This window comes from Micropterus salmoides, unplaced genomic scaffold (genome assembly GCF_014851395.1).
Source record: "Micropterus salmoides isolate LMB-PRFRI ecotype aquatic unplaced genomic scaffold, ASM1485139v1 Ms_hic_scaffold_11, whole genome shotgun sequence".
Classification (NCBI taxonomy): Eukaryota; Metazoa; Chordata; class Actinopteri; order Centrarchiformes; family Centrarchidae; genus Micropterus; species Micropterus salmoides.
The window spans coordinates 27,135,693-27,161,443 of NW_024040152.1; the positions used below are offsets into that span (position 1 = coordinate 27,135,693).

General features: G+C 39.4%; 1 protein-coding gene across 1 annotated transcript; it reads left to right on the forward strand.

Moving 5' to 3' along the window:
* Positions 1-7,590: 7,590 nt before the first annotated feature.
* On the forward strand, positions 7,591-24,337 carry LOC119897988 (galanin receptor type 1-like). The gene is made up of 3 exons (XM_038712060.1): positions 7,591-8,760; positions 8,864-8,929; positions 20,847-24,337. The coding sequence occupies exons 1-3, from the start codon at positions 8,095-8,097 to the stop codon at positions 21,165-21,167; spliced, it is 1,053 nt and encodes a 350-aa protein (XP_038567988.1). The 5' UTR covers positions 7,591-8,094; the 3' UTR covers positions 21,168-24,337.
* Positions 24,338-25,751: the final 1,414 nt, after the last annotated feature.

Sequence of the window (25,751 nt, forward strand, 5' to 3'; positions counted from 1 at the left end):
TATTGCTAGATGCTTTGCTTGATTACTCACTGGAATAAATCCAGATGTCTTGCTCTCATCTGTATTTGTCTGGACTGTAATTAGCCTGATTGAAAGTCCTCATGCATACATCAGAAAGATGGATTTCCTTTTATCCTTAACTAAAAGGTTAATTTAGATGTAGTTTGAAGATCTTTCAGCCATATGCCAGTGTCCAGTCTCACATGCTTTGGTTGTTTGTATGAACTGAAGCCTAAAGATCTTGCTGGGAAATGTTAGTTGATATTCTAACAAGATCACCTGTGTTAACTTTATTGAGCCAAGAAAGACACCAAATATACAACTTAACTTATTAAATGTGTATATAATTAGCATCTAAATGAGTAAACAAACCTTTCATATAAATCTGCTGTGCGGAAGCTTTGTCTTTCCTTCTGGCAGTGAGAGAAATTACACAAACACTGTCAACTCTTGCTCATGATGTATGCCTAAAGGTGAGCTCACCCCAGACTCCTGTTCAGAAATAGTTACAAAATGCAATACAGTAACGCTACATCCCTGTCTACCCTCAGTCCCTTCTCTTCTCTCAGCACTACACCAATAGTTATCTATGTTTGTCATTGTTGTCGAGCTTTGAAACCAAGTAAATGTTGAGTTATTTTAACTAAGTTTAAATAGTGCTACTATGTCATGTACGACGGGATGTCGCAGGTTCTTGACGTCATTTTTGGGCCTACATGGAACCTTCCATGCAGGCTTTGATCGGCTTCACTGTTCGAACTCTGGATTTCCCCCTTGAATGTGACCGAACTGCGACCATTTCACAACGTTAATCGTGTATTTAATGTAATGTGACGTAGGCCACGTGACTAACGTAACATAGTTAAGGTCAGGTCGCCTGACAGGAAACGTTCATATGTGTCGTTTTTCTGGTTATTTTGTCTTTTAGGTTGGAGGGCTTGTTGCAAAATACAGAGATTTACCTGGCAGTGATAGGATTAATCAGCATAGTGTGAACTTGTTGGGCAAGGGCTTAAACACAAAAATTGCTTCAAATGTCTTAATTAATGTAACCTCATCACCTCCATAAATACTTGTTTGGCAATTACTGGCAGCTAAGAAGTTACTCTCATACACACTGAGGCCTCAAACTCCTGGAATGTTTGTTTGTTCTTATCTGTGTACTGAAGTAATGTGGTTTTGTATCTATCCATGCTAACGTCTTATAATCAGAATCAGGTTTGTTGCCAAGTAGGTCTACACATACAAGGGGTTTGCTTTGGTATTTTGGTGCATAACAAAAAACATAGTAAGTAGAAAATTAAAGATTTATATTTTATCATTTTTAAGTCAGTGTCAGTGGCGCTTCCAGGTCTTGTTGATGAGGCCAGCTGCAGATGGGAAGAAACTGTTCTTGTGCTGAATGGGAGTGTCTGAAACAGTTTGTGTCCATGGGAGGGAGGGGTCAGCCATCATCTTTACTGCACGCCTCAGGGTCGTTGAGGCATTCAGGTCCTGGAGAAATGGTAGTTTTCAGCCAATCACATTCTCTGCAGTGCTAATGATACACTGCAGATGGCCCTTGTCCATAGTGGTGGCAGCAGTTTACCAGATGGTGATGGAGGAGGTGTGGATGGACAATCATGGTGATATAGAAGTGCACCATCATTTTATTTTGGCAGGTTGAACCACTTCAGCGTCTGTATGAAGTACTTTGTCTGCTGTGCTCTCTTAGTGAGGGAGCCAGGACTCTACAGTGTCAACTTGGACTCATCCCCACCAGAGATGAGCCCAGTGAGGGTGGTCTGCAAACTTCAGAAGCTTGAAAGACTAATGAGTGGAGGTGCCGTTGTTTGGTATGCAAGGAGAAGAGGTCAAAGGACACAGCATTGATGGACTGGGAGTTAGACACATGTTTCTTCCTTTGGACAGGTGGTCTGTTATCCACCTGCAGTTCAGCTTGTTCAGAATAACCTGGGTAAGATTGTAACACATGGTGCACTGAGAAGTGAAAAAGAATTTGAAAAAATTCAATGAAAGAAGTTATTGATGACGACTAGTGATTTACTTAATCGGATTGCTCCAATAAAACTTAAGAAATATCTTTAGTTTGAACTTATGAACAACTCATGCAACAAGCTCCCGGACTTTTCTCCTACTGTGTGCTGATATGAGATATTGCTTCTAGTACTGCCTACAGGTAATGGTAGCTTGTTGGCCTTCCTATGCCTATACCTGTAGACACTCCAGCTAACTCAAGAAATAGATTGTGGCTTGAATGTAAGCGAATTGGTGGCAATTATTAAATGTAAAACTTGGTTATTGAACAATTAATATTTTACAGATGTTTCTGTACAAAACAGATTTGATATACCACCCACAAGCAGCAGCAACACTAGCCAAGCATAAAGCGGGGACAGGAAGCGTAAAATTGGCAAAGTAATTGAGGCAGCGACCCTCAGTATTCATGCACGAGTTTTCGGTACCTTTAATTAAAAGATGAGATGTTTCTCATTTTAATAATGATGACAGAATTCATTCTGAATGTTCAGAGTTACTGAAAATGTGGTTTTAAAAAAGTACTTCCACCCAGAGGGCATTTTGGACTTGTATGAGCAGTTGCACCTTATCTCTACACATTTGGCTAATGACCTCCAATAAACCTGATGGATATTAAACCTTGCCTGGTTTCACCTTTTTAGGTTTAATCACATAGATGGAGGGAAAAAGCTCAGATAACATCTCACACACAGAGCAAAGCCACGACCACTGCAAGACATGGCAGTAAATACAAATCATTCACACAAAGGCTCTCATTTCACGGTTTGACTGATTAGACTGATAGCTACGGTGTTGTGAATAGATAGTGCTGATACCCAGAATAGCCACAAAAGTTCACCCCAAAATATAAGGATTTAGCTTTTCTGGAAAACACAAACTAGTCCTCTGAATGTGTTCGGAAAAGTTAAAGTTAAAGTTATTATTAAGTTATTAAATAGCATTCAGTCTGTTGAAAGCCCACTTTAATAACAGTATGCATTAAGTCAAGGTTGTGTGTGACCACTTTCTGTTACTTCCTGATTATGCGGACAGATGAAAGTAATCAAAAGACTTTATTACTTTGAGTTTTCTGAGCTGGAACTCTCAAAAAAGTGTGGATTTCCAATTCATATAGCATCCTCTGCTGAGAGAACCCACGCAAACTGCTGCTCTGATGTGCAGCAAAACAAGCAGACAACTGCATTTACAGCGTGACTTTGTGTGGAACTAACAGTACGGGGATATAACCAATGCGATCATGTATCTCCAAATGTTGGAGCTGTATATGCCATTGCTGTTTGAAATCACAGAGATTAACGTGGGTGACTTTGCTAAATCAAATTTGGCTTGTACAGTGTTCTCCTTATTTCAATGACTATCCACCAAACAAACAGAGTAGGGAATTGGTGCCAGAGACAGCAGCAAACATTCTGCAGAGCCTCAACACTCAAATACACATTAAACTATGAACAATGGATTTAAAAAGAAGTCTTAAATGCATCTCTTCAATATAAAATAGCCCCATCTAGTGGAAGATATCATTAAAATATCCTTGCAAATGATTAAAGAAAAGAAAATAACTATGCACTGGCTGCTGGTAGGTGTTAATATGCTATTGGATCTGCTTTAGATGTAGTCTAACTATTAATGATTTGGTGGGACATGTTACAAAATATGTTATTTGAGATAGAATACATTTATTTTTAGAAGCACATGACTCCTCATCCTACCCAACCATAATATAATGTCTTCTTCTTCTGTTACTCTGGAGGGCGCTTTCCAAAGTCCCAGAAAATAACCCAGATGATGTCATCGGGGTTTTCTAGGTTTGGGCTAGAAGTTCACCTTTTTTTTAACACAACGCTTGCATTACAACCTTGGGCAAAGTTTGAAGGACGCGGGTACTTGCTAGGCAGGGGAAGTCTAATGAAAGCTGCAAATAAATTGCATTATGGGAAATGTAGGATTCTGCGTTTTTGGACTATGACACTTACAAGGGAGGCAAGACATCTTGACCTCTTCTGAAAAGTCTTGGACTGTACTTTGTTTAATTTGTTTCTTTTTATTTATTTATTTATTTTTAACCTGTCCTGCCCAGCAGCCTGGTATAGAGTATGATGAGCTGGATACCATATTGTGCCAGACAGATTTTACTTTAACAAGACAGTATTAATATACTCCTTTGTCTGTTTTATTATTTATTTAATTATGTATTGATTTGTCACCGGGCCGGACAGGGGGGCAGACACGGGGATGGGGGGGCACAAACAGACAGCACAGAGAAAGGACAACACCTGTAAGAGAAGGGGATGGAAGGTGGGGACAACAGGGAAAAGCTGTGGGAAACACCAATTGCAGAAAGCAACGAAACCTGCAATAGAACAGAGAGGGGGGCTTGGGGAGGAGAAAAACAACAACAAACAAACAAACAAAAACAAACAATAAAAATAATAATAATAGTAAAAGACAAGTTTAATTTGTTTCTTTTAAGCCTCCCCCAGAAGTAGACACTCAACTCATCCCATATTAAGAACATAAATAGAAAACGATTACCAACAATAAAAATGTAAAAAAACATCAACAAAAAAAAACATATAGGAAACTATGAGTTAGATGCACCACATGTCAATAGTATACACAAAATGTTATATTATATTACAGGAGAATAACCTTTTATCTATTTGCTTTTTGGTTGTTGTTGTGTGTCTGACCTTTGAATAACAAATACACTGATCATTTAGAGGTTACATTCAATCTAATCATGTCCAAATGGATGGATGGCTGTTGTGATGTGTGTGCTCTCCACTCTGCTTGCTTCTTGTCGTTTCTGTTTCTGCTGGGAGGCACGGCAGGCACGGAGCCGCACTTGTGGGCTCTGAAAGTCTGACAGGAGCAGAAACCACTGAATTATTCTGTCCTGACCTGTCCTCACCTACGCCATTCAGCTCCGTTGCCATCGTTGCCGGCAGAGCTCAATGAACCTACAACAGTTCAATCTAATGGGACACAAACCAGCAAAAGGGGTCTAGAAAGGCAAACAATGGACTGTGAAAAGGAACCTGCCTCCTGACATGGAGGTAATCACTGTCCACAAGGAAATGCTACACAGCCAGCACTGCTGCAAGAAAAATCTGTCAGTACATTGCAAAATGTTACAAGAAGGCAGTAAAACAAAATTAGAAATGACTGAAGAAGAAGAGGAACATAGTAAGAGAAAAGCAAACAAAACAAGTACTGCAAAAGTCAGGAATCATAAATAAAATAGAAATGTTATCCCTACGATTGAGTGATCTCTCCTGGGAAAAGGTCACTAGCATACAACAGGGAGTGTAGCCAACATTTCAGGATTGATCAGAAGAAAAGAACTGCAGACAAAGAAAAAAACTTGCCTGCAGACACACAACCTTCACCAATAGAAACTTAGTGGCTGGAATCAATATTTTGAAAAATGACAATGTAAAAGCAGTGTGACTGTGTTCAAAGGGTTACTTTTATGAAGTTGTTGTTTTGTTTACTGTTTTTATTCACTTTCACCGCTCTCATTGTTCCAGGCTGCAGCAGGCCGTTCTAAAAACCCACTGTACACTGCTCTACGCCAAAAGGTTACTTCACGACTAGCTGGTGAACATAATGGAGCATTTAGCAGTTAAAGAGCCTGATATTTCCCTTAGGTGTCCCTTAGGAGAGTCAATATTAGGCTTGCATTCACCAGGCGAGAAACACAACTCCAAACGAAGGTTAATGTTTCCCCATAACTGCCGGATTTATGAATACGCAGCTGCTTGCCATATCAACTTAAAATGGGAGAATATGTCAAAGTTGTGTTCACAACCTTTCCCTGCTGCACAACAATTGGTCAAAAAAATTACTTGCAGCAAATTCAAGACAAAAGTCTCACAGTAACAAACTACTGGCCCATACTGTTTCATTATTACTTGGCAATTAAACACAACAGCAATAACCCCACAAGGTGGAGGCAAACAAACAATAAAAATCTGTGTTAGGTCTCGGTCAGTGTCTCTGAGCATATTAGCAAGTCAAGGCTTTTAATGGATGGGCTGTGTGCTGTGGAGCTGACAACTGGACATGCTCACAATGCGAGCATTAGAGCGCACAAAGTTTCACCGCATGGCTTCATTTCAAGAAATAAAACTAACTTCAGTTTTAAGGTTGCATGCAGGAAATTTGAGTGTACTATCTATCAGTATTCCTCTACTAGACTGCAGAATATGTAAATATACTTTGCAAGCATTTCTGAAGTGATTCATAATTTCAGTCAGTTTCAAGTAAAAATGCATATCAGCTGTGAGGATTTGCTGTTTTTCTTTATTTTATGTAATAGTAAACTGCATATCTTTGGGTGTTGTTCTGTTGTTAGGACAAAACAAGCTACCTGAACTTGGGCACTGAAAAATTGTGATGTGCATTTTTCACTTTTTTATGACAGTTTATCGACTAACTGACTAATGGATGAATCTAAAATCTAAAGATTAATCCATAATACAAATAACTGTACAACAGCACTACTGGTTGACATCAGATAACTGCACATATGGCCATCTCGTCTGGCTAATCAATAAAGTGCATGTAATGACAGGTCGTTCTATAGTATTTTAATAACTTTCAGTGAACCATGGCATGCTAAGCTCAATACAGAGAGTTTCTTCATCGCAGTAAGAACAATAAGCCAATAGTTCACATGAGAAAATATCATCAACAACCCCTCCACTATGACTTTAAAATGACCTCTCAGTCTTCTGGGGAATCTGCTCATCTTGAGGGAGCACAGTTTGCCCTCTGGCCAAAAACTGCTGAAAAACATTACTCTTTTGAATCATCCTAGATGTCTGTTAGGAATAAATAAAGCATTTTTTCATCTCTAAGAAAAGTTATTTCAGTTTGTTTCTGGATTTTGTCATAAATATTGAATCTAAGGTCTATTGACACCAAATGTGGAATAAGAATGAGTTATAACTTATTCTTAAGGAACCATGTAGCAGGGTGAGGAAAAAACTAGTCTGTTTAAATACAGTATTGGTATGCACTTCGGGGTTATTTGGACATTGCTGTAAAGTAATTAAAAATAAAAATAAATATTACTTCACAAAACATCTTTTCTTTTAAATGTGATTTTCTTGCATGTAAAATCCCTTTGCTGATTATAAAATGCAGCACTTTCACTCTGCAGTAGGCCTTATGTTGTTTGGACATTGCAGCTCTGGTATCTTCAACCCTCCCTCACATCAAAATTATACCAACATAAGTCCTTGCTATACATACATTTTTCTTTCATGTATATTAGCTGATAAAACGACATGGATAAGAAGCAAAATGTTCCAACACTGACCTTTAATCAGTGAACTTAAAAAAAATGTTTTTTGGAAAGCTTATTTCTCCTTTATGCCAAAAGAGAATGGGGCTCAAATAAGGAAACACACAACAAGACTGCTGAACAAGATTGTTTTGTGGCATAAAGCAATTTTTACAGTTCAGGCGGGTAATCGGAATAACATTCACTCCCATACTGTGTCAAAACTAAATGAGTCTCACTAAGAAAATGACATTGGCCTCTGGCATTCAACTTGTGCAGGAATGGTTTCAGAAACGTGGAGAACAAAACGTATCCAGAATATTTCCTATTTTCTCATCATTTCTTGGGAGGTGGTATACAGGGTTCTGACGTGAATGGCACAGCCCAGCCCCTGCTATAATGTGAGGGGGAAAGTCCAGACGAAGAGAAATAGGCAGCAGAGTGGATCAGAGCGGTCGGTGCGCACCAGGAGAGACTCCAAGACGCGCAGCGGCAAGTCTGATGAGTGCTGTACAGAGAACTTGGTAGCTTTGGAACATTTGCCATAAGACATATTACTAATGTGAGATATAAGAATAAAGCAGGGGATTTACCGAAACCTTGAGATTAAGACACAAGAAAGCAGAAACAGTGTCTACAGGACGCAACCGGACCACAAATCCTTGCTCTTGAAACTGTGTAATGACGCATCAGCAGGACACAGACCGCCAATAGGTCATTTAGGCAAAGTTTAAAGTACATCATAAGGGGGGGGGAAATAAAAAATGAACTCGTCCGACTCTATTTGGCTCTTGGATGAGTCGTGGAACCTCAGCAGAGCGGAGGAAGAGGACCAGAAACTTTTATTCGGGATCGGCACGGATAATTTCATCACCCTGCTGGTTTTCGGGCTCATCTTTACGCTCGGTGTGCTGGGCAACTCCATGGTGATCACCGTGCTGGCCCGGAGCAAACCGGGGAAACCACGGAGCACCACCAACATATTCATCCTCAACCTGAGCATTGCAGACCTTTCCTACCTGCTCTTCTGCATTCCTTTCCAATCCACCATCTACATGATGCCGACGTGGGTCCTGGGCGCCTTCATCTGCAAATTCATCCACTATTTCTTCACTGTGTCCATGCTGGTGAGCATCTTCACTCTGTCTGCCATGTCCGTGGACCGATACATAGCCATCGTCCACTCCAGAAAGTCCTCCTCTATCCGGGTGGCAAAGCATGCTTTCATAGGAGTGGTGGTGATTTGGATACTCTCTCTGGCCATGGCTGCGCCTATCATGTATTACCAGAACATTTTTCACAGAGGAGAGAATCACACCTTTTGCTGGGAAGTGTGGCCAGATCAAAACCAGAAGAAAGTCTATGTGGTTTGCACGTTTGTTTTTGGCTATGTGCTGCCTCTGCTGCTGATCACCTTCTGCTATGCAAAGGTAAGGAGAGCTAATTCACACTGGTCATTCAATCAATCTATAAAATTATAAAACTATGGCTAACTATAAAACATACATATTTCATCTGTTTTCTTGCTTACAGGTTTTAAATCATTTGCACAAAAAACTAAGAAACATGTCCAAAAAGTCAGAGGCATCAAAGAAAAAGGTATGTATGTATTAAGCTTTCAGTTTGAGGGGTGGGAGTGGGGTATATGTCATGGATCACAGCCATATGTTAGCAAACGTGTGTGACTGTAATCACAAACAAACCCAGTAAACAGTGGATGACAAATAGACCGCTGGGGCCATGCATGACCTGTTACTGGCATAACACATTAAAATTGCAGAAAAAAAAATTCCGATTCACAGTCTGAAAGTAAATAAAAAAGAAGCTATTTCATCATGAGATTTAATGGACTAAATCTCCTCTAAAACACTCAATGTGTAATAAATTGTTACTTACGTTGTTGTTTTGTTGTTACCCTCCATCTATCTGGATCAGTGCATTTCATGGTTCACTAAGCTGCAGCCTTTTCTTATGTTGACATATGGTTTGAATCAAAGCAGGGGTCAGTGTTATTGGCCCTTAGGAAGATATCACACATTATTAAGTGGGGGACTAGTCTGTTCTGTATCATATGCTGTAGCCTACAGTTTCCTCCAATTCAACAGCCAGCGAGGGGAAACTATTTTCATTGTCTCTGAAAATTATAAATATAAATGTTCTAATGCTTTCTGTTAACTGGCATGATCGGGCAAAATGGCCAAAATGCAATGTGCAATCAAACTGCCATCCAGCCCTCATTATTCTTTGTGGAGGTCATTTTGCTTCGCAGAGAGTAATCTGCTGTCACCCACTTGATTTCCGATGTGTCTGTCTGTCTATCCATTGTTCTTCACAGCTGGTCAGTTTAGCAGCACAATCTGATAATGGCCTTTTTCTATGAAACCAAGAGCACATACTCGTCTGCTGGGAAGGGAGGAATTGATGTGCATATAAATGTGCTTTGATGTGTACCTCCCTACATGCAGGCTTTTTTGCATGAAGCTTTAAAACAACTGCAGACAGTAAACAAGGGGATTTCAGATATTCTGATGATTTACTGTGTTCGCAGTGCAGATTGAGAATGTTTCACTGACAGCTCTGTGATAAACACTTGACAAACAGTGCATTAATGCCAGACTGTAAAATGTCAATAAGTTAGATACTGTGAAACTAATAACTAATGTCAGAACAGACTGTTTGCACATTAAATCTGAGTAAGATATCAACGACTATAACTCTGCCTAAGTGGTATAATTTTCCAAAAAATGATTAATTTGACTAAAAGCTGCAACATGCATATTTTTTATGACAACAAAAGTATGATGCCAGTGTCAAAATAAGTGTTTCCTAAACAGTGTGTATCTGTTTTGTCCAGTGTGTGTCAATGAAAATGTTTAATGATGAGACGACTAACATTTAACATGGTCCATTGCTTCATTGCTTGTACAATCAAAAAAGAATGCATAATACATGCGCCTTTGAAAGGTACCTTATTGATGTATTACTTTCCCTTTATTTTTGCCAGTAGGTTGGTTGAGTATGCACACACTTTTGCAGCAACAACCTGTTTAGAGTCACTCAGAAAAATACAGTAATTTAAAAAATCTGAAATAGCACAGAATAATTAAGAGGGAACAGAATCAGTTACGACTTCAAAAACTTTATAGACCAATAGAAAAGGGTTAGAAACTACAATATGAAAGCTATTCCTCAAAGCTGTTTTCACTTCCTTTTCATGGTGTGAAATCATGGCAACAATGCCATGCAAAACACCTTTTAAAGAGGAAACACATTCTGACACCTGTCCAGTCTCAGGTCTCATGATAACTCCCTGGCTTTCATCAATGTCAAAAGACAAAATGATCACATGAGTATTTGTTGTCCTCAAAAACAGTTTTTCAATGCTCAATGCATATACAGTATATACATGAATAGTCCAATATTTTGGGGACTACCCTTTATTTGCTTTTTTGCCCATAGTAAGACGAAGAGATCAATCAATATCAGGTCTGTACATTATGAAGCTACACCCAGCAGCCTGTTTGTTAAGATTAGCTTAAAGACTGGAAACAATGGGAAATAGCTAGCCTGGCTCTGTCCAAAGATAACAACATGGGACGGGTATAAACACAAACATGTAACTACACTAGATGAGACAAAAAAGGAACGTATATATATTAAGATGGCGAGAACGTGGTTTGACTGGAGCGTTGTAAAGTGCGTAGTTCAACACTTATCTGACTCTATAGTAATAACAGCAGCCTCATAAATGAAAATAGCAGCAGCAGAGGTCAGTATCAATACTGTAATAATGTAATAATGCTATGCAATGTTAGCTACATTTAATGTATATGAAGTAACAATAAATGCATGTCATTCCTACCTACTACTTTGGATTGTTATAAATACTTTGCTTTAAAAGTACCAAATAGTCAAACAGTGATAAAAATATATCTTTATCCTAATTGTTTTACAATGGCATCGTGGACCTCATAATCATAATGAGGTACCTAGAAATTCCCACCCTTGAGGTGATGCATCGTGATGCATTGAGACATTGAATCGTTGACCTGATAATCATAATAGAATCGAATTGTGAGACCAGTGAAGATGCACACCCCTAATGTTAACATCAAAACTTCAGGAAGTCACTTCTCCGCTTAAGTTTTTATACAGACTATATAGAAGAATATAATAGGATATAATGTGTTAGGCTTTATGGTGCTTACAGACAATGAGCAGTTACCATAGACTGTATAAAACATGGACGTAGTGTCCATGACATCACCCATAGGTTTCTGAAGGGCTGTGAAGGGCTCAGTGTCGGTGGCTCTGGTGGCTCCAGCCTTCGCCATCTTGGCAGTGCCTGACTCTAGCTAACCCAGAAATGGGTAAGAGGTGGATCTGAGGCGAGCCGAATGAAGCCTGGCTGCTGAACCACCTAGCGGCCAACCACCTGAAAGGCCACCCAGCTGTCACTCAAAGCAGCCGCATCCTTAACTATGCATAACTTTAAGCCTTAATATAATTGAAATGGTTGAGTAATTTAAAAATCGGGCTAGGGCTCAATACAGCCATCATGGCTCCTGGCCTGTCCAGTGGGCTCCTGCGATCCACCAAGTATCTCACGACGCAGCTAGGTAGAGCAAGTTGCATCTGAAAATAGAGGAATTCGTTCAGATCAGACAATGAACAATACTAGTGAACAGGTGTATAAGTCAGAGATCTCAGAGCAAAATCATCTCGGGTATAATTTCTCTTGAGTTATAGTGCATGCGTGTCCATGGGAGCTTTTTTAATCTTTGGACAGAGCCAGACTCGCCATTTCCCCTGCTTCAAATATTTAAGCTAAGCATCTCCTGGATTTAGCTTCATATTTACAGTACAGACATGACAGTTTATTAGTACAGAGAGTGATAACGATCTTTAACCTAAACTAGGTTATCTCAAAGGAAAATCTTGATTGTTCTGAATCAGAGAAGTGTCATCAATTAATTATGAGGTTGGCCTCATGTTTGCATTCTTCTTGTGCTGTCTTAAAGCATTAGCAGATGTCAAACAAGCAAGTGGTGCTTTTCACAATAGATGAAAATCAAATGAGACAAATAAACAAACTGCTTCCGGCCAAACAGTGTCCTTGGTGGAAAGCAGGCGGAATTTGTTCAAGTATTTAATCAACAGTTTGCATGGTTCACTCGGTCTCGGCAGCAATAACCAGGCCTGTAAAATATAATGTCAGTGACAGCTGGGACGAGCAAGGTTACTCCCACAGCTGTTGTGAAATACTTCTAAACAAACTTCTTATCACCCTCAGGCACCCACAGCAAGAATCAGCCTTTCAAAAATCCAACGAGTCACTCTCAAAAACAAAAGCAAAAAGGTGTAAATCTTCCTTAATCTTTCTGTAGGCAAAGATATGACAAACCTGTTTTAAATGAATCTCTTTCCCCCTCAGGTTTTATGTCGCGCTCCAATAAAGACAATCTGAGTACATTTTCTTGGCAAACAATGATGTTTTTAATGGATTCTCAGTGTTTTGAACCAGAGGTTAAAAAGATTAAGTACTGTAGGTTTAGGAGTTTCCTCTTAGTGATTCGAGTCAGTCAGGCATCCAGAGCACAGATGGTTATGGATAATTATGAAAATGATTACTTGGCCAAGTTGTCTTGAAATTATTTAACAGCAGCTGTAAACTGAAGGTGATAGCTAATGCGTCAGAGACCAAACTGCTTATCTTTGACAGCGATGCTCATTTGAGTGCTACCATCCTGAACTGAGTGCAACTATGCCAACTGAATGCATTACTTGAACATCATAATTTTCTGTGGTAGAAGGAGTAATTTAAATGAACTTTTCAAAGAAATTATGAGCTATATTTTCAGTACAATAGTTCTTTTTTTTTTCCAAAACAGAGTTACTTGCTCAAGATTATAAGTAGCGCCAACATAATATTTTTGTTAGGTAAAAAAAGTAGCTAAAAATTGTTCCTTAGTGCGTTAGTTGTAAAAGTAATACTAAACTTGCTAAATTGCAACCTGGCTGTTGTGATGTTACTGTTTATGTTATGTTATAGGTTATGTTAAATGGCCTTAGCTGGAGAATTGGTGCCTATTTTTTTTTATTTTGTAAAGATTTGCGCTACTGTAGTTCCTCAATTCATACTGCATTACTGCATTTAAAATGTATACATAAAATACAAAAATCTAAACAAATACCATGACACAGAGCAAACAACGACACAATAAGTAAAGTAATATTAGTGAGGTTATGGCTTAGCATACTGTTGTTACAGTTGCTGCTGCAAAGCTAACATGAAGCTAACATGCAGAGAGGAAGAGATGGTCCCAGAGCGCCAGCTCCAGACAGTGATACCAACAACTCTCTGCTACTATAGCTAACATCAACATTGAAAAAACATTGAATTTCCCCTTGCAGGATATGTATGTTCTTCTTCTTCTTGTCATCACAACAACAGCATGTTTTGGCAAACTAGAAAGTAGACAGAATGACTGTGGGCAAGCATTTATTGTTTGTTAGTGTTGTGTGGCGGGGTGCGGCACACTTTGTTTGTTTCCCATTTACAGAGCCAGGGCTGTATATAAACACCAGATTTTTTTTCACCGCATACACAGAATGGACAGCTAGCGGACCATGAGAAGATATACGCTGAATTTGACAAATGCACGTATTGGATTAGAATCACTCAAATGGTATCCTAACTTCAGTGAAAAAGACAATACCACATCTTACAATAAAGCTATTTTTACAGCACACTGGCTGACTATAAGTTGGATCCTTTTTCACACCCAGCTAATGTTAAAATACAAACCTTTGTAAAGATCTTTATAAAAGACTGAAGATAATTTAAGATTTTCCCAGTGTGTCTTACATATTTGGAATGTTTTTATACTTTTGTGGCTGAACAGAAATGATGCTCTTCCAAATGCCCTAAAGCAAGTTACACAAATAATCTCTGGGGACCCTACTCTCTTCCATATTGGGCTGCAGATCTGTAGTGCCCAGACAGGAGTTCTGCAGCTGAATCCTCCTCCAAACTAAGCCAGTCTTGTGGCTGCAAAGCATTCTGGTCATGGGGTGGTGATGGCGCATAGATAAGATGCTTACCTTTGGTGTGGGAGACCTGGGTTCAATTCCCACTGTGAGACATTCACCATTGTGTCCCTGAGCAAGACACTTAACCCCTAGTCCAGAGGCATGTGACCTCTGAGATGTATAGCAATTGTAAGTTGCTTTGGATAAAAGTGTCAGCTAAATGTAGATGGTCTACTGAAGCTAATATTAGAATCAGCCTTGATACTAACCACAAGAAATTGGCACCTTGTTAGACTTATGATTTCGCCATGTTCAATATCTTTGTGATTCTGACATACTGATGGCAAAACCTGATGACATCTTACATGGCTGAAATATTTCCTGCAACTATTTTTATTGTAGCTGAAATGGAAATGTCTGAAACAGACTGTTATATCTATAATTTATGGAAATAGCAGTATAGCAACAAAATGAGCTGTGACTTGCAGAGCATGTTGCATCATTAAAACTGCTTTTGCCTTTTAAGTTTTTTTTTAGTGTGTTTTTTCTTTAAGGAGAAATGTCTGCCTTGTGTCCTAATATCCAGCTTTGACTTATTCACTTGAATACATTTCTGTACTGTAGCACTCAAAAATTAATCTTGACAGCTATATATAAATAATTTAATGCATTTCACTGACCAGCTAACAGCTTTCAACAAAACAGGGTTACAAGTAGAGACGGTGTAGCTGGAGAGCCCGAAAGATTATATTGGTTATTTCTTGCTGTGGTGATGCTGCTGTTTACATTAGCCTAACTGATGGCTCACAGGGAGTCAATGTGAAGATATAAATGTGTCATGGAGGCTATGCAAACAAAGAATGGCTGTTAACATACAGCACTAAAACTGTGGGAACCTGTCCTTGGCTACTGTGTCTTTGTATGTGTGTGCACACGCACAAGCTTGTTTGTTATGATATCTCAGGCCATTATTAACCTTTCATTTGAAAATATGTCCAGTCAGTGACTTTTATCTCTGATAAAACATCTCTGATCGATAAAGTACATTTTATTGTAAAAGTGATTAATACTGCACTGGACTGTGAGAATTTGAATTTGATATGATGATAATGAAGCATTTCATCAGAGTACACATACATTTGCACATAAATATTTTCATTATTATTCATATAGTCTACAACTGTACCCACAGTTAATTTATTTGGTCTGAGTTGTAACCTGCTTGTGTTTTTTGCCATATCAACTTTCTTGGGCATTCATTCCATTTAAATGTTATCTTTTTTATGCCATTTGGGGACAGCAACAAGCTACAAACACAACATTCATGTATCATTACCTGATGAAGTTGTAAACGTGGACATGTTAGCATCCAGTAGACACATAGCAAAATGAGCATTCCTTCGGAGTCATGTTTCTGACCACCGAGTGAATTTAAGTCCAATATTCACTATCCTTCTAGCTCTGATTTGGTCTCCACCAACTTCTGAGGGAAATATCTGTCTCTTTAGCTTCACCATCTAGCTAGGCACTAACTATGTCTGTCGGACATTTGGCGATTGGCAGGTAGTGTATAGTGGGTTTATTGGACTGTTTTCACTGAAAACTGCTGCCTGCTGCTGCTACAAATGACAGATAAAACTGATCTAAACTAATTCTGATGTATAACACGATACCTTGGATCCTTCGGAAACGGCGCAGGGGAAAACGTGTAGGCGCGCTGGTTAAAATGAGAAAGCGGGGATTTCGCACTGCGTTCCCTTCAATCCACCTGGCGAATGTCTGCTCTCTGGCCAACAAAATGGACGAACTGCTTCTCCTCAACAGAACTTACTCGGACTTCTGCAGATCTGCTGCCCTCTGTTTCACCGAATCCTGGCTCACCGAGCACATCCCGGACAGCGCACTTCACCTACCGGGATTTAATCTCATCCGCGCGGATCGCGAAAGGGAGCTCACGGGAAAAACAAGGGGAGGCGGACTCTGTTTCTATATAAATGAAGATTGGTGCACAGATGTCACAGTGTTGAAGAAATCATGCAGGCCTCACCTAGAGACATTATTTATAAACTGTAAACCGTTTTACTCACCGAGGGAGTTTTCCTCGTTTGTTCTGGTCGCCGTTTACATTCCACCTCAGGCCTGTGTTAGTGATGCGTTACTACACGCGGCCGACCAGATAACTAACGTGGAGAAAAAACATCCAGACTCCATGCTCATAGTTCTTGGGGACTTTAACAAAGTAAACCTCTGTCATGAACTTCCAAAGTACAGACAGCATATTAAGTGTCCCACCAGGGACACTAACATACTGGACCACTGCTATACAACATTAAAGGACACCTATCAATCTGTCCCCTGTGCAGCCTTGGGACTCTCTGATCACTGTCTGGTTCATCTTATCCCGACACACAGGCAAAAATTTAAATCTGCTAAACCTGTTGTAAAGACTGTGAAAAGATAGACCATCGAGTCAAAGCTGGAGTTACAGGCCTGCTTTGACTGCACTGACTGGAGTGTTTTTGAGGCTGCAGCCACTGACCTGGACGAACTAACTGACACTGTGACGTCTTACATCAGTTTTTGTGAGGACATGTGTGCCGACTAAAACCTTGTGCACATACAACAACCAAAAACCCTGGTTCACAGCGAAACTCAGGCAGCTTCGTCAGACCAAGGAGGAGGCCTTCAGAAGTGGGGACAGAGTCCTGTACAACCAGGCCAGGAACACTCTGATTAAAGAGGTCAAAGCTGCAAAGAGATGCTACGCTGAAAAGCTAAATAACAGCTTTGCAGCCAACGACCCTGCGTCAGTGTGGAGAAGCCTACGGACACTCACAAACTACAAGAGACCATCCCCCAACACTGCTGACACTCAAATACTGGCAGACAAGCTGAATGGTTTCTACTGTAGGTTTGAAAAGCCCAGAGTCACACCTCTCCCCCACTCCAACGGCAACAGTCACCTTCCTCCTCCGACCCCTCACCTGCACTCAAGATCTGTGAGGAGGACGTGAGCCACCTCTTCCAAAGGCAGAAGATCAGGAAGGCTCCTGGCCACGACGGTGTGTCTCCATCCTGCCTGAAAATCTGTGTGGACCAGCTGGTCCCCATCTTCACTCAGATCTTCAACAAATCACTGGAGCTGTGTGAAGTTCCCTCCTGCTTCAAACGCTCCACAGTCATCCCGGTCCCAAAAAAACCCTCCATCTCTGGACTAAATAACTACAGGCCTGTCGCCCTGACATCTGTAGTCATGAAGTCCTTTGAAAGACTGGTCTTGGCCCACCTGAAAGACATTACAGGCCCCCTGCTGGACCCCCTGCAGTTTGCCTACAGGGCTAACAGGTCAGTGGATGACTTGGGTCTGCATCACATCCTGCAACACCTCGACTCTCCAGGGACATATGCAAGGATCCTGTTCGTGGACTTCAGCTCGGTGTTCAACACCATCATCCCGGACATCCTCAGCACCAAACTCACCCAGCTCACTTTGCCAGCCTCCACCTGTCAGTGGATCACAGATTTCCTGACTGGCAGGAGTCAGCAGGTGAGGCTGGGGAACATCACATCCAGCACCCGTAGTATCAGCACTGGCGCCCCCCAGGGGTGTGTGCTCTCCCCACTGCTCTTCTCCCTCTACACCAACGACCGCACCTCAGGAGATCCATCTGTCAAACTCCTGAAGTTTGCTGACAACACAACGGTCATCGGCCTCATCCGGGACGGTGATAAGTCGGCCTACAGACGGGAGGTTGATCAGCCGGCTCTCTGGTGCGGTCAGAACAACCTGGAGCTTAACACGCTCAAAACTGTGGAGATGACCGTGGACTTCAGGAGGAGCCCCCCCACTCTGCCCCCCATCACCATACTCAACAGCCCTGTGTCTGCTGTGGAATCCTTCAGGTTTCTGGGTCCCACTATATCCCAGTTGGGAGCCCAACACGGACACAATTATCACAGTGTCAGGAACAATTCCTGTGCAATAACCCAGTAACTCTGTCTCTAATCAGCACCTGTTTACTGGTTTCCAATTATTATTTATTTATTCACCATTCTCTATTTCAGTGCTGTTCATACTATGTCATATTGTATATACTGTATACCAAGACACCTACCTCAGGTCATAAGGTCATAGGTCTTATTTATTTTTTCCAGCATCCTTTGTGTACATGTGTACATGTATGGGTACCTGTATATCATATCCACCTTCAACATGTACATAATGAGAATAATAGTTTACTCTTGCATCCTTTGCACTCTGATCCCTGCACTATTTGTCAATATGTCTATATTGTTTTTGTTCATAGTGTGTATGTTAGTGTTGTCTATACTGTAGTTTGTGTCTGATTTTATTTTATTATTATTTTATTTTTGTGTTATGGTATTGTTGTACGAGTAAGCACATCGTGAGCAATGTACAATCCTGAGTCAAATTCCTCGTATGTGTACACATACCTGGCAACAAAGCGGATTCTGATTCTGATTCTGATTCTGATATTTCACTTAGCAAAATTGTGATCGGAAAAAGTAGATCTAAAATTCATGTGGGACATTGCCAACTCTGTGAGAGAAGTGCTTTTTTAATGCTACTCAAATTGAAATGTAGGGGGATATTGGAAGCATTAGATTTGAATTGGTCATAATAGAATCTGGTTACTATGGCAGCTTCAATATGGCAGCTTCAATTCAACACTGGTCATCAAAAGTTTGTGAGAGTCATATCATGTATTCATCATTTCTGGATATGAATGACTTTATTCATTTTGTGCAATGCTGTGTTTATTATTCTTTCTATCTCACTCTTCCAGAGTTCCCTGATCGATATATTTTTTTACACTTTACGCTTACATCAACTTTGTGATTTCTGATAGTTCAAATGATTTGACATGTTTTGGTATATTTTATTTATGTTTCTAATTTTCCTTGAACTAAACCACAGAGAAAGTAGCATTTGTAATTAATGTCAGGCTCCTTTGTATTTCTTTATATTCTATGATGGGAACTAATTAGTTCTGGAATAAATCCAATTGCTACCTAGATATGCAGTGGAGGGGCTCGGGAGATCAGGCACCATGTAATTAGTTTTTCATGATGATTCTTTTGAGCTCTAGCCTTTGGCTTTATTGATAGTCATGCCCGAAGTAATAACACCCACCACTTTCCTCTTAGAGATTCCATAAAATTGGTTTGCCATAATTGTCACATTAAGTTATCACATTTTATAAGAAACATAGCTGCTCATCATTTTCCACATTTTATTTTTGTGTCTTAAATGAAGTTAGGTTCTAGGTGCCAACCTCTGCTGTAAATGTATATAGCAGCAGAAAGAATGGTGTGCAGCGAGGTCTCTGCCTTATTCTGCCATTTTCCAGTCACAATTGACATCTTAGATAGTTGACTTCACGTACTTTATTGTCATTGTTAAATGCATAAAGACCCAAGGCCCAACAAGCCTCCTGGATTAGAAGCTTCAATGTCAAAGTCTAATGTGTAGCACTGTAGACTTGTACACAGTTGGAATGAGATGTACTGAATGGGTTTGACAGATTTTTCATCTAAACATTTACAGTATTGCAGCTGGAACTGCTGAGTGAAATATGTGATGGAACAAATGTCAATATGAAAATGTGATTTATGTGGTGCTGGTAAGTTTAATGTAAAACAGTTAAACGTTTTGTGTGGCCCTGAATTAGTATAAAAATGAATGCAAATGGTTTCGACTGTGTGTATTAGCTTAAGAAGGAACTGCAGTACAGCTAATATTCATTTCATCAATTTAAAGCTGCACCAATCAATTTTTTTTATTAACAATGGATCCAATGACTGTGCAATGTAAAAGGGGTCGCTCATAGTAACACACTCATAGAGAATTATAACCAAGTCTGCCGTTTCCCTCAGCTCTCAGGAGCATTTTGACGTTGTTTTGCGTTTTAGCCTGAACAAAAATATTTTGGAGGATTGGGAGATTGCCCAACTTAGCCCTTGAGTAACAAATAAAATTAACTCTCAATTTATTCACATTACCCTGGTAGATTGTTAGCACCATACTAAAAAAACATCCGCATACACTGACCCCAGGTTCATTTCAGTATATAAACAATATCTGCCTCCAATTTACTTTAAAGCTCACAGTCTCCGTATTAACATAAAAAAAGGTAATCACAGAATTATTCAGTGATAGCAACACAAAAAATAAATCATTATCTACTGCTGTAGCAAGGTAAATATGTAGTCCTTAGATGTTATATGGGAAAGTTTTGGAAGTAAGGAAGCACAAGATGGAATAAGAATAAAGACTAACAGAGCAGCAACAGAATAATAAACAAAGTTCTCCAAAGCACTAACCTCTCGTAACCTTGCTTTATTTATTTTTCATGAATGAGACTTAAAACTGAGAAAAGCATTAATGTTGTCACTGTAGTCCCTGAGAGCACTTACTAAATCTTTCTCCTACTCCTTTTTTTTTTTTTTTTGTGGATCCCAGACTGCTCAGACGGTCCTGGTGGTGGTGGTGGTGTTCTGCCTCTCTTGGCTCCCTCATCACGTGGTACACCTCTGGGTAGAGTTCGGGACCTTCCCGCTGAACCAGGCCTCCTTCGTGTTCAGGGTTGCCGCCCACTGCCTGGCCTACAGCAACTCATCTGTCAACCCAGTCATCTATGCTTTCCTGTCAGAGAACTTCAGGAAGGCTTACAAGCAGGTGTTCAAATGCCAGATCGGAACCAGCGACTCCCCGCTCAACGACATCAAGGAGATTCGCAGCAAAGTGGACACTCCGCCCTCAACTAACTGCACCAACGTCTGACTGACTGACTGTGGATGGTGACATAAAAAATTAATTACTGTCACGCTGAAACTCAATATAAAGTCACAGTGACAAAACCATCAGACATGAGTGGGTGTGTGGATTTTCTGATGTAGGTAAGTATGGTTGCTTGGATACAGCTGTACTGTTCCACATAAGCGCTGTTCATTATACCTGGACCAGAGGAGATAAAGCCAGTGTGGCTGCAAGACAAGCTCCCTCTTTGACCAGTCTCAGTTCCCTGCATCTCTTCTTTATCTGAAGTCTTCTTAAAATCTGGAGTCTGAAACTCAGGAAAATAATCCTCTCTCTAAAGTGAAAACTCATTCTGGTTGTAGACATTTGTTTCATATGTCATATCAAAGTATAATTACAAGCCAATGCATTACAAAGGTGAGGAAATTGTACTTTCAGACTTCAAAAATATAAAAAATCTCAATTGGTAGACCTTTTTTTCAGGAATGCCCAGAGTTGCATTATACTGAGTCACAACATCATCACCCGCTGAAGTAAAAGGGTTGTTTGAATGTGTCTTACTGTCTGAAGAACAGTGTTGGAGATTGCTTAGTAATGTTATACAGAACTGTGATTACTTTCTTAGGACAGTACTCCCTTACTGATCATAATTTTAAATTCAGTAATTACACTACATTTCCTAATCCGGTCAGTTTGTATGCCGCTTTGCCAGGGATAAAATGATGGGAAGTGTGTTCAGTGGAGAAACTAGTCTGGGACAGCTTAGCTTGGTTAGCTTGACGAAGGGGCTGAAGGTGTGGGGAGGCAGCTGGTCTCCATAAAAAAAAATTGAAATGCTGCTCCTTTACATTCGTACATTCAAACGATTTACATGTTGTAAATTACACTTAATTATGTTATCCACTTCAGAGTTGGAGGGTGTGTGAACAGGACTACAGTGGCGGGTTTCATAAAGATAGACTTTGGCTATGGTTTAGATAACTATAGTCAGACCTCAGACATATGTCTAAAGTCATAAATTCCATGAGCTGTCCATCTTCTTGACTATTTTAAAGAGGACTAATTTGCCATTAATCATGGGTCTCAGACTAACTTGGCTGACCAAGTCATGTTTGTGTCACTGACTAAGCAGTGTCACTGTTTCCCACACAAAAAAAACAAATGACTTGTGTGTCTTCATTTCCAGAGCTGTACAATAACAAACCTCACATCGAGACCAGAAATAAAAAAATAAAAAACGTATCAAAATTTGCGTTTTAGCTAAGGTAGTGCTGTTTAGTACAGCCCCAATGAGCGTTTCAGAGTGGTAAATACTACATGTATAATGTGAATATGCAGCACAAGACCCTTGTTTTTCCGCTGTAATGTGAATATACCTTTAGTGGTGAGCTAGGTGGCTTCCTTTGGGTTGTTTTTTGTGAAAACTTTACTAAACTATTAGAATAATACAGGAGAACACACTACGGACAATATCTTTGTGCAACTGGCCCTTGGAGTGCAGCGTGCAGTCACTGGGACTAAGCTAGCTGTTGATAGTCCACAAATAGCCTGCTGTACCTCCAAACTGTAGGCTGGTTCCTTGTTAAACAAAAACTCCTTTTCCTATTTCTGCATGTGCTAAATATAGAAGATGCAATGAGTGAGTGTGGTGTTTTGTGGGTTGTGGAGGAAAGTCGGAGCAGGGCAAAGCAACAAAATGAATGTATATTGTAAATATAACATTACAGATAACATTTTTCCTACTAAGTCCCTTTCCCAATACTGTTCACATTAACAGTCACCAATGTAAATAAGAAAACAAACTTCCATTGTAATTGCACTGAGTATGATTAAAGCCTTTTAAATAGATTTAGATAGATTGAAATATTATGGATACTGAGGCTGATATTCACAAATGCCTGTAAAAGCTTCACTCTGTATTTGGCTGCTAAGTTAACAGTTTTCACATTGTGCCGTGCTATATATGACTGAGCCAGGCTGGCATATAAATCTCAGTGCTGGTTTTGCACCTTTTCTGGTGGCCACCTTTCAGCTGATAAGACTGATTAAGAGAGAGGAGAGAGGAGGAACTAATCAGTATAATCAGCAGACTCTCATCCTCCCTGTCAGTGAGGATCTCAGATGTGAGAGTCAAGGATTCCCACAGAGCACAGAAGGTGCAGTTGATGACTTCGCTGACTTAGCGCTGACGGATGATGATCCTCATTCCTGGCCACACAGGACTGAGGACTTGGCAAATAGGACATTTGCATGGAAATCTAATCCAGCGGGAGAATTGGCGATTTGCTGGTGAGATTATAGTGGACGCATAGAGCATATGTGAATGAATGGAAATTCTGTGGCAAATGATACAGATGCAGAACATAAATAGAGTGTTGTTTCCTTCAAAACTCATATAAAGAGCCTGTAAACAAAATAATATTTTTTTCAGCTGAAAATGCATTGTTTAATTTTGTAACACTGTAGATTACAGCCAACCCATTACAGTATACGGGTTTCAATATAATACTACTGCACACCAAGACTAACTGTACTGTAGGCCTACACTGTAGTACAGGAGAGGAAGACAAGTAGTCAGAGAATAGGGGGATACTATATGTTTGAGAAGGACCTTTAGATTTTTTTTTATTACAGAGAACCCATTTAACATTTTACAGTAATATTATTAGGTAATAAGGCAGGAAAAATGGGGAAAACAGTTGATAGTCTGATTATTATCTGATTATTTTAGATTATAATATATTTACAAAAGAAAATACATTGAGAGATTACAATGTAAAATGTTTATAATTATGGAGTACTTGTGATTAATAGTGTACATTATTGTTGCTGCTGGGGAACAAAACATTAGCCTACATTTTGGAGCTACCTCTGTAGCTATTAAAAAAATTATGTTTGTGTTTTTAAAATTATAATAAAATACTGGGGAACATTAATTTTCGTTTTGGGATCCAATGTAGGAACCATCTGACAATGTCATATCCCTACCATAACAAACTATATTCCAGTTCGTTGACCTATTCATAAATGCAACAAATGGTATGTTTAAAAAAAAAAAAACATACAACAAATACAAACATGCAAGAGAAATTCCAGCTGAGGTAATGGCCATTACTTTATTATGACATAACACGTAAAAGCATTGAAAATGTGTGAATTGTATGTGAATTGTAAAATAAAGCAGTTTCTTGTAACCTCTTTTTCAAGTCATTTACAAAGTAAATATTTGGTATGCCGGATGTAGTACTACTTATTCCCGCATAATTACACAGTAGCCAACTGCGGAACGTTGTGAAATTACTAATAGGTATTATTATATGGACCATGTAATTACAAAAGTACACTAAATGCAAATTTGATAACATCTTATTCCCTGTAGATTTTCTCTTGTATTTACGGGGAGGCACATGATAAGTATTTGGTTGCTGGCTGTATTCTAAGGCGTTACCTCTAATTTAGCAACAACATCATGTCTGTTTTTAAAAAACCTAAGAGGATTTCTCTTTCAACACGACATTAAAAAGAAAGCAAAAACAAACATGTGCTGAGCTTTTATTTATTAATTCACTTAGACGATACTGCTTGTACAGCTTTTCAGAGCTTTATGTGTTTTACTGCAGTTGTCCTGGTGTGCTTGTTTCCTATATAAATTCAGCTGTGTCGTTTGAATCAAATAGTGTACCAGAATAGGAAAAAAAAAAAAATTTCTGATTGTTTTCTTGTTTTAGCTTTCTGTGTTTGAAATGAAACATGTGAAAAACAGCTTTTGATTGTGTCTTTATGCAGTGGTACTATATAATTAAATTAAACTTTCTGGCATTTCCTTGAAGAAATCCTTTTATTGCATAAACAATACTTTGCATTTTCTTTTTTAAATTCCTTTGTGTTTTCTCACAAATGAAAATCTATAAAAGGATATTCTCATGTCTCATTGAGAAAAAAGCTTTTATTCAGCCTAGCTGAAAACAACAACCTTCACTTCCCTCTCTGCCACAGTGGGTTGTGGCCAAAAGAAAGAAAATAGCAGTGTTTCTCCTACCAGTTGGATTCCCCTCAGAGTTTGGTTTTGTTGATTACACACTAGTGAAGTACATTTCCTGGCATCAAATCAACTCAATGATCCCTTAGAGGTCTGAGGAAACAGCCTGTCTTCCCATGATGCCTTGTCCTGTAAATGTCTAGCAAGAAGGGTTTTTCTTTAGGGCAACTATATTAATAAAGATGGTCATGAATGAAATAGGCATGAGTAAAATAGAACTTATTAAACTTATTAAAAAATCTTAACTAAGGCATATCAGATACAGATGATAAAATTACACAAGGGACATTTGGTTATTGTCATGAAAATCAGGTCCACAAGAAAATAAGGGACATGGCTGGTATTAACATTTGAATTGCAGCAGATGAAATTACATGGAAACAGATAATTGGCAATGTGTAATAACTGGTTATCTCAGGGCTTTTCATCAAGTGCTATTGTCAGGTCAAAATTACCATTTAACAAGTACTTTTGGTTTAAGACAAATAGCTGCAAAACTAATGACATTCCCATCAGCCTCCGATGTACTTTGTGTTTGGTGTTAATTAGCAAATGTTAGCAACTAATGG

Bases quoted from the DNA above. Each gene is read 5' to 3' on its own strand.
- LOC119897988 (XM_038712060.1), top strand. From the start codon at position 8,095: ATGAACTCGTCCGACTCTATTTGGCTCTTGGATGAGTCGTGGAACCTC. The intron at 8,761-8,863 runs GTAAGGAGAGCT...TCTTGCTTACAG, and splicing joins TCACCTTCTGCTATGCAAAG to GTTTTAAATCATTTGCACAA. The intron at 8,930-20,846 runs GTATGTATGTAT...TGTGGATCCCAG, and splicing joins CAGAGGCATCAAAGAAAAAG to ACTGCTCAGACGGTCCTGGT.